Here is an 18,456-nt window from a genome sequence, read left to right as displayed (position 1 = left end):
GTCTAGATGTGGTAGTAATGTCCCCTGTCTGTCCCATCCATCATGCTCCTGGTCTAGATGTGGTAGTAATGTCCCCTGTCTGTCCCATCCATCATCCTCCTGGTCTAGATGTGGTAGTAATGTCCCATCCATCACTCTCCTGGTCTAGATGTGGTAGTAATGTCCCCTGTCTGTCCCATCCATCATCCTCCTGGTCTAGATGTGGTAGTAATGTCCCCTGTCTGTCCCATCCATCACCCTCCTGGTCTAGATGTGGTAGTAATGTCCCCTGTCTGTTCCATCCATCACCCTCCTGGTCTAGATGTGGTAGTAATGTCCCATCCATCACTCTCCTGGTCTAGATGTGGTAGTAATGTCCGCTGTCTGTCCCATCCATCATGCTCCTGGTCTAGATGTGGTAGTAATGTCCCCTGTCTGTCCCATCCATCATCCTCCTGGTCTAGATGTGGTAGTAATGTCCCCTGTCTGTCCCATCCATCATGCTCCTGGTCTAGATGTGGTAGTAATGTCCCATCCATCATGCTCCTGGTCTAGATGTGGTAGTAATGTCCCCTGTCTGTCCCATCCATCATGCTCCTGGTCTAGATGTGGTAGTAATGTCCCCTGTCTGTCCCATCCATCATCCTCCTGGTCTAGATGTGGTAGTAATGTCCCATCCATCACTCTCCTGGTCTAGATGTGGTAGTAATGTCCCCTGTCTGTCCCATCCATCACGCTCCTGGTCTAGATGTGGTAGTAATGTCCCCTGTCTGTCCCATCCATCACGCTCCTGCTCTAGATGTGGTAGTAATGTCCCCTGTCTGTCCCATCCATCACCCTCCTGGTCTAGATGTGGTAGTAATGTCCCCTGTCTGTCCCATCCATCATCCTCCTGGTCTAGATGTGGTAGTAATGTCCCCTGTCTGTCCCATCCATCACACTCCTTGTCTAGATGTGGTAGTAATGTCCCATCCATCATCCTCCTGGTCTAGATGTGGTAGTAATGTCCCATCCATCACCCTCCTGGTCTAGATGTGGTAGTAATGTCCCCTGTCTGTCCCATCCATCACACTCCTGGTCTAGATGTGGTAGTAATGTCCCCTGTCTGTCCCATCCATCACGCTCCTGGTCTAGATGTGGTAGTAATGTCCCATCGATCATGCTCCTGGTCTAGATGTGGTAGTGATGTCCCCTGTCTGTCCCATCCATCACGTTCCTGGTCTAGATGTGGTAGTAATGTCCCATCCATCATGCTCCTGGTCTAGATGTGGTAGTAATGTCCCATCCATCATGCTCCTGGTCTAGATGTGGTAGTAATGTCCCCTGTCTGTCCCATCCATCACGCTCCTGGTCTAGATGTGGTAGTAATGTCCCCTGTCTGTCCCATCCATCATCCTCCTGGTCTAGATGTGGTAGTAATGTCCCATCCATCACGCTCCTGGTCTAGATGTGGTAGTGATGTCCCCTGTCTGTCCCATCCATCATGCTCCTGGTCTAGATGTGGTAGTAATGTCCCCTGTCTGTCCCATCCATCACACTCCTGGTCTAGATGTGGTAGTAATGTCCCATCCATCACCCTCCTGGTCTAGATGTGGTAGTAATGTCCCATCCATCACCCTCCTGGTCTAGATGTGGTAGTAATGTCCCCTGTCTGTCCCATCCATCATGCTCCTGGTCTAGATGTGGTAGTAATGTCCCCTGTCTGTCCCATCCATCATGCTCCTGGTCTAGATGTGGTAGTAATGTCCCCTGTCTGTCCCATCCATCACACTCCTGGTCTAGATGTGGTAGTAATGTCCCCTGTCTGTCCCATCCATCACGCTCCTGGTCTAGATGTGGTAGTAATGTCCCCTGTCCCATCCATCACGCTCCTGGTCTAGATGTGGTAGTAATGTCCCCTGTCTGTCCCATCCATCATGCTTTATCCCAGATTGACTCACGCAGCTATTGTCTTGTCACAGGGTGAGCTGTTCATTTTACAGGTGTGTGAGTAACAAGCCCTCTGACTGTTTAGAGCCACCCTCTTCTGTCTGTCTCATTCACTTTTTACTACCGCTGTAAATCCAATGTAATGGGCCTGCCATTATCACCCTGTGTGTGTGTGTTACAGCACCACACATTATTAATGAATGGGTTGGTGAACAGTCACTAGGGAATCATCATCCACATTGATTAGCCGAGCTCTGGGAAAGGAGGGAGGGAGGGTGACAGGCAGAGTAAAGAGAGAGGAGAGGAATTCACTTCTACCTAACAACCTCCAACCAAGCTGTGTGTGTCTGCATGTGTGTTTGTGTGTAACAGAGAGATGGTGAGTGTGTTTAAAGTGATGTTTCAGTTCAGTGACCTTTAGACGACCCAGTGATGCATTCAGTTCAGTGACCTTTAGACGACCCAGTGATGTTTCAGTTCAGTGACCTTTAGACGACCCGGTGATGTATTCAGTTCAGTGACCTTTAGACGACCCAGTGATGCATTCAGTTCAGTGACCTTTAGACGACCCAGTGATGCATTCAGTTCAGTGACCTTTAGACGACCCAGTGATGCATTCAGTTCAGTGACCTTTAGACAACCCAGTGATGCATTCAGTTCAGTGACCTTTAGACGACCCAGTGATGTTTCAGTTAAGTGACCTTTAGACGACCCGGTGATGTATTCAGTTCAGTGACCTTTAGACGACCCAGTGATGCATTCAGTTCAGTGACCTTTAGACGACCCGGTGATGTATTCAGTTCAGCGACCTTTAGACGATTCCAAATTGAAGTCAGTCAATTCAGGAAGTGATTTAAAGTTAAATACATTTGAAATACTGTAAATAGCTTATCCTTTTCATTGTATTGAAAATGAATTGAAAAAAGATGCGAATTGACCCGACCCATGTTAACTACTTCAGACATGCAGTGTCTCCGAACAGAGAGGGACCCCCACATTTATAGAGAATGTATTGTGTGTGTGTGACCCCTGCAGCTCTCTGAAGAGAGAGGGACCCCCACATTTATAGAGAATGTATTATGTGTGCGTGTGACCCCCGACAGCTCTCTGAAGAGAGAGGGACCCCCACATTTATAGAGAATGTATTGTGTGTGTGTGACCCCTGCAGCTCTCTGAAGAGAGAGGGACCCCCGCATTTATATAGAATGTATTGTGTGTGTGTGTGACCCCTGCAGCTCTCTGAAGAGAGAGGGACCCCCACATTTATAGAGAATGTATTGTGTGTGTGTGACCCCTGCAGCTCTCTGAAGAGAGAGGGACCCCCACATTTATAGAGAATGTATTATGTGTGCGTGTGACCCCCGACAGCTCTCTGAAGAGAGAGAACCCCCACCTGAGTGAAGACGTGGTTCTGATCAGGGCTCTGAGAGACTCCAATCTGCCCAAGTTCCTCACAGACGATGCTGCGCTCTTTGGGTGAGAGAACACACACACACACACACACACACACACACAAACCAATGGTGTCCTACAGCTAATGTTAGAGCACTATGGAGAAGAATAGAATGTTCCACTGTTATACGTTCATCATGCCTCATCATGCCTCATCATGCCTCATCATGCCTCATCATACCTCATCATGCCTCATCATGCCTCATCATACCTCATCATGCCTCATCATGCCTCATCATGCCTCATCATGCCTCATCATGCCTCATCATGCCTCATCATGTCTCATCATGCCTCATCATGCCTCATCATGTCTCATCATACCTCATCATGCCTCATCATGCCTCATCATGCCTCATCATGCCTCATCATGTCTCATCATGCCTCATCATGCCTCATCATGTCTCATCATACCTCATCATGCCTCATCATGCCTCATCATGCCTCATCATACCTCATCATGCCTCATCATGCCTCATCATGCCTCATCATGCCTCATCATGCCTTACTGCAGACTGATGTGTGTTTGTCCGTATGACGGTTCTGTGTGTGTGTGACGTCTGTGTCTGTCCGTGTGTGTCTGTGTATGACGGTTCTGTGTCTGTGTGTTCTCTGCTCTAGTGGCATCATGTCTGACCTGTTCCCTGGCGTGTCCATCCCTGAACATGACTACGGTGTTCTCCAAACCACCATCCTGGAGTCTCTAGTGAAACGCAACCTGCAGCCCCTACCCAGCATGACGCACAAGGTACTGACTGACCCTACCCAGCATGACGCACAAGGTACTGACTGACCCTACCCAGCATGACCAACAAGGTACTGACTGACCCTACCCAGCATGACCAACAAGGTACTGACTGATTGACCCTACCCAGCATGACCAACAAGGTACTGACTGGCCCTACCCAGCATGACCAACAAGGTACTGACTCACCCTACCCAGCATGACCAACAAGGTACTGACTGACCCTACCCAGCATAACCTACAAGGTACTGACTGATCCTACCCAGCATGACCAACAAGGTACAGACCGACCCTACCCAGCATGACCAACAAGGTACTGACTGACCTTACCCAGCATGATGCACAAGGTACTGACTGATCCTACCAAGCATGACCAACAAGGTACAGACCGACCCTACCCAGCATGACCAACAAAGTACTGACTGACCTTGCCCAGCATGATGCACAAGGTACTGACTGACCCTACCCAGCATGACGCACAATGTACTGACTGACCCTACCCAGCATGACCAACAAGGTACTGACCGACCCTACCCAGCATGACCAACAAGGTACTGACTGACCTTACCCAGCATGATGCACAAGGTACTGACTGACCCTACCCAGCATGACGCACAATGTACTGACTGACCCTACCCAGCATGACCAACAAGGTACAGACTGACCCTACCCAGCATGACCTACAAGGTACTGACTGATTGACCCTACCCAGCATGACCAACAAGGTTACTGACTCACCCTACCCAGCATGACCAACAAGGTAATGACTCACCCTACCCAGCATGACCAACAATGTACTGACTGACTGACTGAACTTATGTATTAATTTAAATAAACATAATGTAGGCCTCAAAGTGCTTTATATAATTAAGGAATCAATGATGGCTATGTCATTACAAATGATCAAGATTAGACACAAAAACATAATTCAACAAAATCATTCAATTTGGTTCAGTTTGACTTCATATTAAAATACATGAATTAGTGATGATGTATAATCCTCCGTGTGGTTGTAACCCTTCCTCTCCCTCCCTCCAGGTGATCTCTGTGTGGTTGTAACCCTTCCTCTCCCTCCCTCCAGGTGATCTGTGTGGTTGTAACCCTTCCTCTCCCTCCCCCCAGGTGATCTCTGTGTGGTTGTAACCCTTCCTCTCCCTCCCTCCAGGTGATCCAGCTGTATGAGACCATGATAGTACGCCATGGTGTGATGTTGGTGGGTCCTACAGGTGGAGGGAAGACCACGGTCTACTCCATCCTGTCTGATACCTTAGATACCCTGTGGCAGGCTGGCCACGGGAAACACAACCCCTTCTACCTCCCGGTCAAGACATACGTCCTCAACCCCAAGTCTGTCACCATGGGAGAGCTCTACGGAGAGGTACGCCTGGCTGACAATTCATCTGTGCACTAACAGACTCACATACTGTCGTTTCATGTCAACCATTTGATGTCTATGATGTACTGAGGGCTTTGCGGATGTTAATAAAGCTATAGGGGCTGATTCTCTTGACCTCTTCTCACTGCAGCTCTCTGCTCCACTTACAGCACCACTGACCTTTATTTTAACCTGACTATTGTTTCTGGTGTTCTCCTTTAAGATCTGGAAAGTGGAGCATGTCCTCCCCCTACATGAAGGAGGAGATCCTTCTGATTTAGATAACTACTGTCCAATTTCCCCGAACAACTTTTAGCGAATAACTTTTTAAACTTCTCACTGTTCTTAATATGAACCAATCCTGTTTTAGACCTGGACACAGCACCGGTTCAGCTGCTACGGTTAGTCTAGGTGATGTGTTAAATAGCTTGGATCATAAAAAAATCTATCTGCTGCCTTATTTATAGACCTTTCAAAGGGCTTTGACACTGTTGACCGTCACATTCTCATTCAAAGGCTGACTGAAATAGGTCTGGGTCAGGCTTTTTGCAAGTGGTTTGAGAATGATCTGTCAGACAGGACTCAATGCATGATCTCTGATGGTGTTCAGTCTAGTTTCCTGGATATTACAAAAGGTGTACCGCAGGGGTCTGTCCTGGGACCTGTTCTCTTTACTATTTATGTCAATAATACTGGTCTATCTGTTAACTTGTAATATTCATCTGTATGCAGGCGACAGTGTGATGTATGCCACTGACCCAACTGTTGACCAGTCTATGTTAGAGCTGCAATCTGACCTTGTTACCTTACAGAGAGCCCTGGTTGGTTTAAAACTGGTACTTAATGTGGGCAAGACTAAATACACGTCACAAAGTGCATAACATGAGCCCCTAACCTTTAATCCCGGACCCCTACAGGTGAACATATTGACCCTGGAGTGGCGTGACGGCCTGATGGCGCTCAGCGTGCGAGCGGCCTGCAACGACACCAGCGATGACCACAAGTGGATCGTGTCGGACGGTCCGGTGGACGCGCTGTGGATTGAGAACATGAACACGGTCCTGGACGACAACAAGATGCTGTGTCTGGCCAACAGCGAACGCATCAAACTGACCCCGTCTATACACATGGTGTTTGAGGTCAGAGAGGGGTCAGGGGTTATAGGTTAGGGGTTCCTCTTCATTGCGTTCTAGTGTTGATGACAAGCGGGACAATCACTATGGACGTCATTGACGTGAACAGATAATAGTGACATGTTAAAGATCCAGACTTTGTAAATGCTCTGCAACCTTTGTGTTGTGTGTCTCAGGTCCAGGACTTATCGGTGGCGTCCCCAGCCACAGTGAGTCGCTGTGGGATGGTCTACATCGACTCTAACGAACTCAAATGGATGCCCTATGTCCAGACCTGGATCACTGGCCTGGCTAAAAAGGTGATTTACCAGTCTCCTTAACATTGTCCAGACCTGGATCACTGTTCTGACTAACAAGGTGATTTACCAGTCTCCTTAACATTGTCCAGACCTGGGTCACTGGCCTGACTAACAAGGTGATTTAGCATTCTCCTTAACATGGTCCATACCTGGATCACTGGCCTGACTAACAAGGGGATTTACCATTATCCTAGCATGGTCCAGACCTGGATCACTGGCCTGGCTAACAAGGTGATTTACCAGTCTCCTTAACATGGTCCAGACCTGCATCACTGGCCTGACTAACAAGGTGATTTACCATTCTCCTAGCATGGTCCAGACCTGATCACTGGCCTGGCTAACAAGATGATTTACCAGTCTCCTTAACATGGTCCAGACCTGATCACTGGTCTGACTAACAAGGTGATTTCCTGCGCTGATCACATCTCTACTCCATCAGAATATACATCTACCATGTCTTCAGAATCATAACGCCCCTCTGTGGAAGTAGCTGTGGGCTCAGTCAAGCCTGTTTGGAAATCTGTATTCTCATGTTATCGTTCTGTGAAGATCACAGAGAATGTCGCGTGTCTCAGACCAAAGACAGAGGTGTATCTAACTATATAGATGGCTAGAATGGTACTCCTACCATCAGTGTCAGCAGGTCCATCATAAACATCAACCACCACAACACATCAAAGATCATCATGTGCCTCGTCACCTCTAACCTTTACACATTCTCTCTTCGTCACCTCTAACCTTTACACATTCTCTCTTGCATCATTAGAGGTGGATCCTGTGAACTGTCCCTGTCTTTATGATAACTGTCTTTAAATGGTTTTATATCCTTCCTCGTGCTGCTGCTGCTGTTTCTGATGTTATAGCTGACAGATGTTACAGACCTACAGTGTTGTCAGAGATGGGTTTTATCTGCTGTTGTTTCTGATGTTATAGCTGACAGATGTTACAGACCTACAGTGTTGTCAGAGATGGGTTTTATCTGCTGTTGTTTCTGATGTTACAGACCTACACTGTTGTCAGAGATGGGTTTTACCTGCTGTTGTTTCTGATGTTACAGACCTACAGTGTTGTCAGAGAGGGGTTATATCTGCTGTTGTGTCTGATGATATAGCTGACAGATGATTTATCTTGATTACTTTCTATTGATTGATTGGTTGACATGGATTTTTATCTTAATTCAAAAGCCAACTTTTACCTGGCTTTTCTTGATGTCCTGATCATACATTTAACTTGCCCTGCTTCTCACTCTCTCTGCCCTCTCTGCTCTCTCTGCCCTCTCTGTTGCTGTCTCCCCCTATCCTCCTCTCCCTTCTACCTCCTCCACCCCCCTCCCCCCCCCAGCTCCCTGAAGCAGTGTGTGTGTACCTGTTGGCGTTGTTTGAGCAGTACGTGGAGAAGGGTCTTCAGTTTGTGTGGAAGCGTTGTGTCCAGGCCATGGGCCAGGTGGACATCAGTAAGGTCACTACCCTCTGCTGCCTGTTGGAGGCGCTGCTGCTGGGAGACGGAAGACCAGACCTCAAGATGGTAGGCTAAATGTTACTAGAGCGCAGCATGACCACAACCACATGTTAACCAGTCATTATACACATCTTTAAACTGGGTGGTTCGAGCCCTGAAAGCTGATTGGCTGACAGACGTGGTATATCAGACTGTATACCACAGGTATGACAAAACATTTATTTTTTACTTGTCTAATTACGTTGTCGACCAGTTTATAATAGCAATAAGGCACCTCAGGGGTTTGTGGTATATGGCCAATATAGCACGGCTAAAGGCTGTATCCAGGCACTCCACGTTGTGTTGTGCGTAGAACAGCCCTTAGCCGTGGTATATTGACCATATACCACACCCCCTCGGACCTTATTGCTTATTAAGTATAGTTCCATCTGTGTGTGTGTGTGTGTGTGTGTGTGTGTGTGTGTGTGTGTGTGTGTGTGTGTGTGTGTGTGTGTGTGTGTGTGTGTGTGTGTTTATGTGTGTGTTCTAGGAAGCTAAGCACCTGAACAGTGTGTTGTGTCAGACGTTTGTGTTCTGCTACCTGTGGTCTGTGGGGGGTAACCTGACTGACAGCCACTGGGATGCCTTCGACAGCTTCGTCAGACAACAGTTTGAAGACAATAATGACGCCAAGGTTAGTAGGGCCTTCATCACCATCGCTATAATCATCATCATAGTCAGAATAATTATACTAATAATAATTATCATTGTCATCATTTGTAGTCAGAATTATAATAATCATCATTATTGTCAGAATTATAATCATCATCATAGTCAGAATTATAATCATCATCATCATAGTCATAATTATAATCATCATCATCATTATAGTCAGAATTATAATCATCATCATCATTATAGTCAGAATTATAATCATCATCATCATGGTCATAATTATAATCATCATCATCATTATAGTCAGAATTATAATCATCATCATCATGGTCATAATTATAATCATCATCATCATTATAGTCAGAATTATAATCATCATCATCATTATAGTCAGAATTATCATCATGATCATCATCATCATTATATTCATAATTATCATCATCATCATCATTATAGTCAGAATTATAATCATCATCATCATGGTCATAATTATAATCATCATCATCATTATAGTCAGAATTATAATCATCATCATCATGGTCATAATTATAATCATCATCATCATTATAGTCAGAATTATAATCATCATCATCATTATAGTCAGAATTATAATCATCATCATCATTATAGTCAGAATTATCATCATCATCATCATCATAGTCAGAATTATAATCATCATCATCATTATAGTCAGAATTATAATCATCATCATCATTATAGTCAGAATTATAATCATCATCATCATTATAGTCAGAATTATAATCATCATCATCATTATAGTCATAATTATAATAATCATCATCATCATAGTCAGAATTATCATCATCATCATCATTATAGTCAGAATTATAATCATCATCATCATTATAGTCATAATTATAATCATCATCATCATCATAGTCAGAATTATCATCATCATCATCATTATAGTCATAATTATAATCATCATCATTATAGTCAGAATTATAATCATCATTATAGTCAGAATTATCATCATTATCATCATTATAGTCAGAATTATAATCATCATCATCATGGTCATAATTATAATCATCATCATCATTATAGTCAGAATTATAATCATCATCATCATGGTCATAATTATAATCATCATCATCATTATAGTCAGAATTATAATCATCATCATCATTATAGTCAGAATTATAATCATCATCATCATTATAGTCAGAATTATCATCATCATCATCATCATAGTCAGAATTATAATCATCATCATCATTATAGTCAGAATTATAATCATCATCATCATTATAGTCAGAATTATAATCATCATCATCATTATAGTCAGAATTATAATCATCATCATCATTATAGTCAGAATTATAATCATCATCATCATAGTCAGAATTATAATCATCATTATCATTATAGTCAGAATTATCATCATCATCATTATAGTCAGAATTATAATCATCATCATTATAGTCAGAATTATCATCATCATCATCATTATAGTCAGAATTATCATCATGATCATCATCATCATTATATTCATAATTATCATCATCATCATCATTAAAGTCAGAATTATCATCATCATCATTATAGTCAGAATTATCATCATGATCATTATAGTCAGAATTATCATCATCATCATCATCATAGTCAGAATTATAATCATCATCATTATAGTCAGAATTATAATCATCATCATCATCATAGTCAGAATTATCATTATCATCATCATCATTATATTCATAATTATCATCATCATCATTATAGTCAGAATCATAATCATCATCGTCATCATAGTCAGAATTATCATCATCATCATCATAGTCAGAATTATAATCATCATCATCATTATATTCATAATTATCATCATCATCATTATAGTCAGAATTATAATCATCATCATCATTATAGTCAGAATTATCATCATGATCATCATCATCATTATATTCATAATTATCATCATCATCATCATTAAAGTCAGAATTATCATCATTATAGTCAGAATTATCATCATCATTATTATAGTCAGAATTATCATCATCCTCATCATCATCATCATTATATTCATAATTATCATCATCATCATTATAGTCAGAATCATAATCATCATCGTCATAGTCAGAATTATAATCATCTACAGCATACCGTGCTCATCACACACACAGGGGGAGAGAGACACACTATATACTGTTTTCTTTTCCATACCATCAGAAGGCTGCATTTAAAAAAAAACTGCATTTCCAGACAGGTTCAAAGCTTTATCTATTACCAGGGTCCAACATAACCTGCCCTGACTGCCATACATATTACTGAAGGCCAACACTCCTCGCCAGGTGCTAGCTAGTATTAGCAGGCTACAGAGGTGTAACTGGGGAATGGGGATTCTGTCCTGTTTTCTTCTAAGGTAAGATGTTCTTATCTGAAACTCCATGGGCAAGAACTAGGACCAGACCCTTTCTGCCTGGCTAGAATTTTCTCTTTCAAGCCGAACTGAACTCGAGAACCAACTTCTCTCGTTAAAATCTGCATATGTAACATCGACATTAGTCAAAAACATTTATTTTGATTTCCACAATGCCACTTGCCCACTACCACAGGATAAACAGCTGTCCACTACCACAGGATAAACAGCTGTCCACTACCACAGGATAAACAGCTGTCCACTACCACAGGATAAACAGCTGCCCACTACCACAGGATAAACAGCTGTCCACTACCACAGGATAAACAGCTGCCCACTACCACAGGATAAACAGCTGCCCACTACCACAGGATAAACAGCTGCCCACTACCACAGGATAAACAGCTGTCCACTACCACAGGATAAACAGCTGTCCACTACCACAGGATAAACAGCTGCCCACTACCACAGGATAAACAGCTGCCCACTACCACAGGATAAACAGCTGTCCACTACCACAGGATGAACAGCTGTCCACTACCACAGGATAAACAGCTGCCCACTACCACAGGATAAACAGCTGCCCACTACCACAGGATAAACAGCTGCCCACTACCACAGGATAAACAGCTGTCCACTACCACAGGATAAACAGCTGTCCACTACCACAGGATAAACAGCTGTCCACTACCACAGGATAAACAGCTGCCCACTACCACATGATAAACAGCTGTCCACTACCACAGGATAAACAGCTGTCCACTACCACAGGATAAACAGCTGTCCACTACCACAGGATAAACAGCTGTCCACTACCACAGGATAAACAGCTGCCCACTACCACAGGATAAACAGCTGCCCACTACCACAGGATAAACAGCTGTCCACTACCACAGGATAAACAGCTGTCCACTACCACAGGATAAACAGCTGCCCACTACCACAGGATAAACAGCTGCCCACTACCACAGGATAAACAGCTGTCCACTACCACAGGATAAACAGCTGCCCACTACCACAGGATAAACACCTGTCCACTACCACATGAAAAACAGCTGCCCACTACCACAGGATAAACAGCTGTCCACTACCACAGGATAAACAGCTGCCCACTACCACAGGATAAACAGCTGTCCACTACCACAGGATAAACAGCTGCCCACTACCACAGGATAAACAGCTGCCCACTACCACAGGATAAACAGCTGTCCACTACCACAGGATAAACAGCTGTCCACTACCACAGGATAAACAGCTGCCCACTACCACAGGATAAACAGCTGCCCACTACCACAGGATAAACAGCTGTCCACTACCACAGGATAAACAGCTGCCCACTACCACAGGATAAACACCTGTCCACTACCACATGAAAAACAGCTGCCCACTACCACAGGATAAACAGCTGTCCACTACCACAGGATAAACAGCTGCCCACTACCACAGGATAAACAGCTGCCCACTACCACAGGATAAACAGCTGCCCACTACCACAGGATAAACAGCTGCCCACTACCACAGGATAAACAGCTGCCCACTACCACAGGATAAACAGCTGCCCACTACCACAGGATAAACAGCTGCCCACTACCACAGGATAAACAGCTGCCCACTACCACAGGATAAACAGCTGCCCACTACCACAGGATAAACAGCTGTCCACTACCACATGATAAACAGCTGCCCACTACCACAGGATAAACAGCTGTCCACTACCACAGGATAAACAGCTGCCCACTACCACAGGATAAACAGCTGCCCACTACCACAGGATAAACAGCTGCCCACTACCACAGGATAAACAGCTGTCCACTACCACAGGATAAACAGCTGTCCACTACCACAGGATAAACAGCTGTCCACTACCACAGGATAAACAGCTGTCCACTACCACAGGATAAACAGCTGCCCACTACCACAGGATAAACAGCTGTCCACTACCACAGGATAAACAGCTGTCCACTACCACAGGATAAACAGCTGCCCACTACCACAGGATAAACAGCTGCCCACTACCACAGGATAAACAGCTGTCCACTACCACAGGATAAACAGCTGCACACTACCACAGGATAAACAGCTGTCCACTACCACAGGATAAACAGCTGCCCACTACCACAGGATAAACAGCTGTCCACTACCACAGGATAAACAGCTGCCCACTACCACAGGATAAACAGCTGTCCACTACCACAGGATAAACAGCTGTCCACTACCACAGGATAAACAGCTGCCCACTACCACAGGATAAACAGCTGCCCACTACCACTGGATAAACAGCTGTCCACTACCACAGGATAAACAGCTGTCCACTACCACAGGATAAACAGCTGTCCACTACCACAGGATAAACAGCTGTCCACTACCACAGGATAAACAGCTGCCCACTACCACAGGATAAACAGCTGCCCACTACCACAGGATAAACAGCTGTCCACTACCACAGGATAAACAGCTGCCCACTACCACAGGATAAACAGCTGCCCACTACCACAGGATAAACAGCTGTGGTGATTATGGTCTATCCATTTATACAGCAGAACACAGACAGTGAGACAGTCCTGCCCAGTAGCACAGGATAAACAGCTGTGGTGATTATGGTCTATCCATTGATACAGCAGAACACAGACAGTGAGACAGTCCTGCCCAGTAGCACAGGATAAACAGCTGTGGTGATTATGGTCTATCCATTGATACAGCAGAACACAGTGAGACAGTCCTGTCCAGTAGCACAGGATAAACAGCTGCCCACTACCACAGGATAAACAGCTGCCCACTACCACAGGATAAACAGCTGCCCACTACCACAGGATAAACAGCTGCCCACTACCACAGGATAAACAGCTGCCCACTACCACAGGATAAACAGCTGCCCACTACCACAGGATAAACAGCTGTCCACTACCACAGGATAAACAGCTGCCCACTACCACAGGATAAACAGCTGTGGTGATTATGGTCTATCCATTGATACAGCAGAAAACAGACAGTGAGACAGTCCTGCCCAGTAGCACAGGATAAACAGCTGTGGCGATTATGGTCTATCCATTTATACAGCAGAACACAGACAGTGAGACAGTCCTGTCCAGTTGCACAGGATAAACAGCTGTGGTGATTACGGTCTATCCATTGATACAGCAGAACACAGACAGTGAGACAGTCCTGCCCAGTAGCACAGGATAAACAGCTGTGGTGATTACGGTCTATCCATTGATACATCAGAACACAGTGAGACAGTCCTGCCCAGTAGCACAGGATAAACAGCTGTGGTGATTACGGTCTATCCATTGATACAGCAGAACACAGACAGTGAGACAGTCCTGCCCAGTAGCACAGGATAAACAGCTGTGGTGATTATGGTCTATCCATTGATACAGCAGAACACAGTGAGACAGTCCTGTCCAGTAGCACAGCGGGTCGGACTTTGTTTACACAAGACAACACGTCGCACATTTTTTTACTTATGAAAAACTGCACCCAACACCTGAGGTTGATGTATTGATAAATATCATACTGCATCACACACCTGAGGTAGATGTATTGATAAATATCATACTGCATCACACACCTGAGGTTGATGTATTGATAAATATCATACTGCATCACACACCTGAGGTAGATGTATTGATAAATATCATACTGCATCACACACCTGAGGTAGATGTATTGATAAATATCATACTGCATCACACACCTGAGGTAGATGTATTGATAAATATCATACTGCATCACACACCTGAGGTAGATGTATTGATAAATATCATACTGCATCACACACCTGAGGTAGATGTATTGATAAATATCATACTGTATCACACACCTGAGGTAGATGTATTGATAAATATCATTCTGCATCACACACCTGAGGTAGATGTATTGATAAATATCCTACTGCATCACACACCTGAGGTAGATGTATTGATAAATATCATACTGCATCACACACCTGAGGTAGATGTATTGATAAATATCATACTGCATCACACACCTGAGGTAGATGTATTGATAAAAATCCTACTGCATCACACACCTGAGGTAGATGTATTGATAAATATCATACTGCATCACACACCTGAGGTAGATGTATTGATAAATATCATACTGCATCACACACCTGAAGTAGATGTATTGATAAATATCCTACTGCATCAAACACCTTAGGTAGATGTATTGATAAATATCCTACTGCATCAAACACCTTAGGTAGATGTATTGATAAATATCCTACTGCATCAAACACCTTAGGTAGATGTAAACTTCCGCGACTAAATGCTCCTTTGCAAAAACGTCTAAATTAATGACAGATTTCTTGAGTTATCTTAAATTCATTCTGACTCTTTTTAGAAAGTGATACTGGCTTTGTTCCCACGGTGTCTCATGGGGGACAAACATCAGTAACTGCCACATCAATCCACACCTCCAAGACTGACATTTTTCTTCATAAGCAACAGATAAACACTTGCTGAATCGGTGCGTTCAGTCACTCTTTAAGTCCTCTGAAAGGGTTTAAAATCAAATAGGCCTTACCTGTGGAATCAATTCAATCTGTAGACTGCTACCAATTATCAACATCTGACAAAGACTGCTACCAATTATAAGTGTATTCAGTTGTTTTTATCAATTGGATATGTGCAACAAAAACATGTGCTGTAAAGGCCGTTTTAGTAGATGGATATGAACATATTGAAATGAACATCTCTAAAGGTTTTGGTAGGAAAACCTCTGTCTGTCCCCTCAGAAATAAGGACAGCAGGTGAACGAGGCTGGAAGAGAAGGAGATTTCATATACCTGCTGAGAACTTTCAATGTATTTCATCATGCCATCAATGGAGACTATGGTTGCCATTGGTTGGTATCACAGTAATGATATCCAATAGGAACTCTCTACTTTCCTGTTCTGGAAGTGTCCCCTGGGTTGTAACAGTGTAATGATGGATAGAATGTTGTATTCCTTGAGTGAGTCCGTGGAGGAGTAGAATATGCATCATTTACCTGTTAGTGGAGTGAGAGAGTGTGAGGGAGAAAGGGTGAAGGCTGAATGTGTTATGGTCCATAACTAACAGAGATGATTTGTCCTGGAGGATCTAAACGTGCATGCACACACACCCCCAGACACCAACACAAGGCTGGTGAAGTCTGTCTCTGGGGATAACTCATGTGTCGCTCTGTCTTCTGTGGAGTTAGGGGCCATTATGTACCCATTCATATTCCTGTCTACTGTGGAGTTAGGGGCCATTGTGTACACATTAATATTCCTGTCTACTGTGGAGTTATGGGCCAATATGGACACATTATTATGCGTGTCTACTGTGGAGTTAGGGGCCATTATGTACCCATTCACATTCCTATCTACTGTGGAATTATGGGCCATTATCTACCCATTCACATTCCTATCTACTGTGGAGTTAGGGCCATTATGTACCCGTTCACATTCCTATCTACTGTGGAGTTAGGGGGCATTGTGTACACATTAATATCCCTGTGTGTGTGTAATGATATGTGTGCCAGTTTCCGTGCCCGCTAGCCTTGGAGTTGGTGGCTGGCTCTCGCTGACAGTAAACAAACCACACGCACCCACACACCTCGAACAGCAGAACACCAAGTCCAGGGGGACAAACACAGCACACAAACTCTCACACACTGCAGGGGGAGGAACACAAACTCTCACACACTGCAGGGGGAGGAACACAAACTCTCACACACTGCAGGGGGGAGGTTCTAGTAACATTTAGCCTACCATCTTGAGGTTTGGTCACACACTGCAGAACACATGCGCAGGGCGGTGAAAACACAGTCAACAACTAAGAGCACAGGCCTCTCCAGGCATCAGTTACCTAAACATAGAGACACACAGGCCTCTCCAGGCATCAGTTACCTAAACATAGAGACACACAGGCCTGCACCCTTTAATGGCGTTCTGACCACCAAACTGTTTCATCCTGACATGGATTTGTCTACCTGCTTCCATCATGACATTTCCCGTGTTAGACTATATGAAACATTATTACTATCAACCCTGTTAGATCTGTATGACTTAGGGACAGTAAATACTATCAACCCTGTTAGATCTGTATGACTTAGGGACAGTAAATACTATCAACCCTGTTAGATCTGTATGACTTAGGGACAGTAAATACTATCAACCCTGTTAGATCTGTATGACTTAGGGACAGTAAATACTATCAACCCTGTTAGATCTGTATGACTTAGGGACAGTAAATACTATCAACCCTGTTAGATCTGTATGAATTAGGGACAGTAAATACTATCATCCCTGTTAGATCTGTATGACTTAGGGACAGTAAATACTATCATCCCTGTTAGATCTGTATGACTTAGGGACAGTAAATACTATCAACCCTGTTAGATCTGTATGACTTAGGGACAGTAAATACTATCATCCCTGTTAGATCTGTATGACTTAGGGACAGTAAATACTATCAACCCTGTTAGGTCTGTATGACTTAGGGACAGTAAATACTATCAACCCTGTTAGATCTGTATGACTTAGGGACAGTAAATACTATCAACCCTGTTAGATCTGTATGACTTAGGGACAGTAAATACTATCATCCCTGTTAGGTCTGTATGACTTAGGGACAGTAAATACTATCAACCCTGTTAGATCTGTATGACTTAGGGACAGTAAATACTATCAACCCTGTTAGATCTGTATGACTTAGGGACAGTAAATACTATCAACCCTGTTAGATCTGTATGACTTAGGGACTGTAAATACTATCAACCCTGTTAGATCTGTATGACTTAGGGACTGTAAATACTAACAACCCTGTTAGATCTGTATGACTTAGTAAACACTATCAACCCTGATAGATCTGTATGACTTAGTGGCAGTAAATACTATCAACCCTGTTAGATCTGTATGACTTAGGGACAGTAAATACTATCAACCCTGTTAGATCTGTATGACTTAGGGACTGTAAATACTATCAACCCTGTTAGATCTGTATGACTTAGGGACAGTAAATACTATCAACCCTGTTAGATCTGTATGACTTAGGGACTGTAAATACTATCAACCCTGTTAGATCTGTATG

At 43.8% G+C, this 18,456-nt stretch overlaps 1 protein-coding gene across 1 annotated transcript in view; it reads left to right on the top strand.

The window, feature by feature from the left end:
• LOC139394477 (dynein axonemal heavy chain 6-like) overlaps positions 1–18,456 on the top strand; it is a 157,658-nt gene that overhangs the window by 63,887 nt on the left and 75,315 nt on the right. The window contains exons 35-41 of the mRNA XM_071142548.1: positions 3,277–3,384; positions 3,979–4,105; positions 5,268–5,480; positions 6,395–6,616; positions 6,787–6,909; positions 8,251–8,433; positions 8,897–9,040. Of these exons, the coding sequence (XP_070998649.1) occupies positions 3,277–3,384; positions 3,979–4,105; positions 5,268–5,480; positions 6,395–6,616; positions 6,787–6,909; positions 8,251–8,433; positions 8,897–9,040 (1,120 nt within the window). The remainder of the gene's footprint in view (positions 1–3,276; positions 3,385–3,978; positions 4,106–5,267; positions 5,481–6,394; positions 6,617–6,786; positions 6,910–8,250; positions 8,434–8,896; positions 9,041–18,456) is intronic.

The sequence above is a fragment of the Oncorhynchus clarkii genome, unplaced genomic scaffold (assembly GCF_045791955.1).
Source record: "Oncorhynchus clarkii lewisi isolate Uvic-CL-2024 unplaced genomic scaffold, UVic_Ocla_1.0 unplaced_contig_5646_pilon_pilon, whole genome shotgun sequence".
Classification (NCBI taxonomy): domain Eukaryota; kingdom Metazoa; phylum Chordata; class Actinopteri; order Salmoniformes; family Salmonidae; genus Oncorhynchus; species Oncorhynchus clarkii.
Note: the sequence above shows the minus strand (reverse complement) of the source record. Positions and strands in the feature narration are given on the sequence as shown.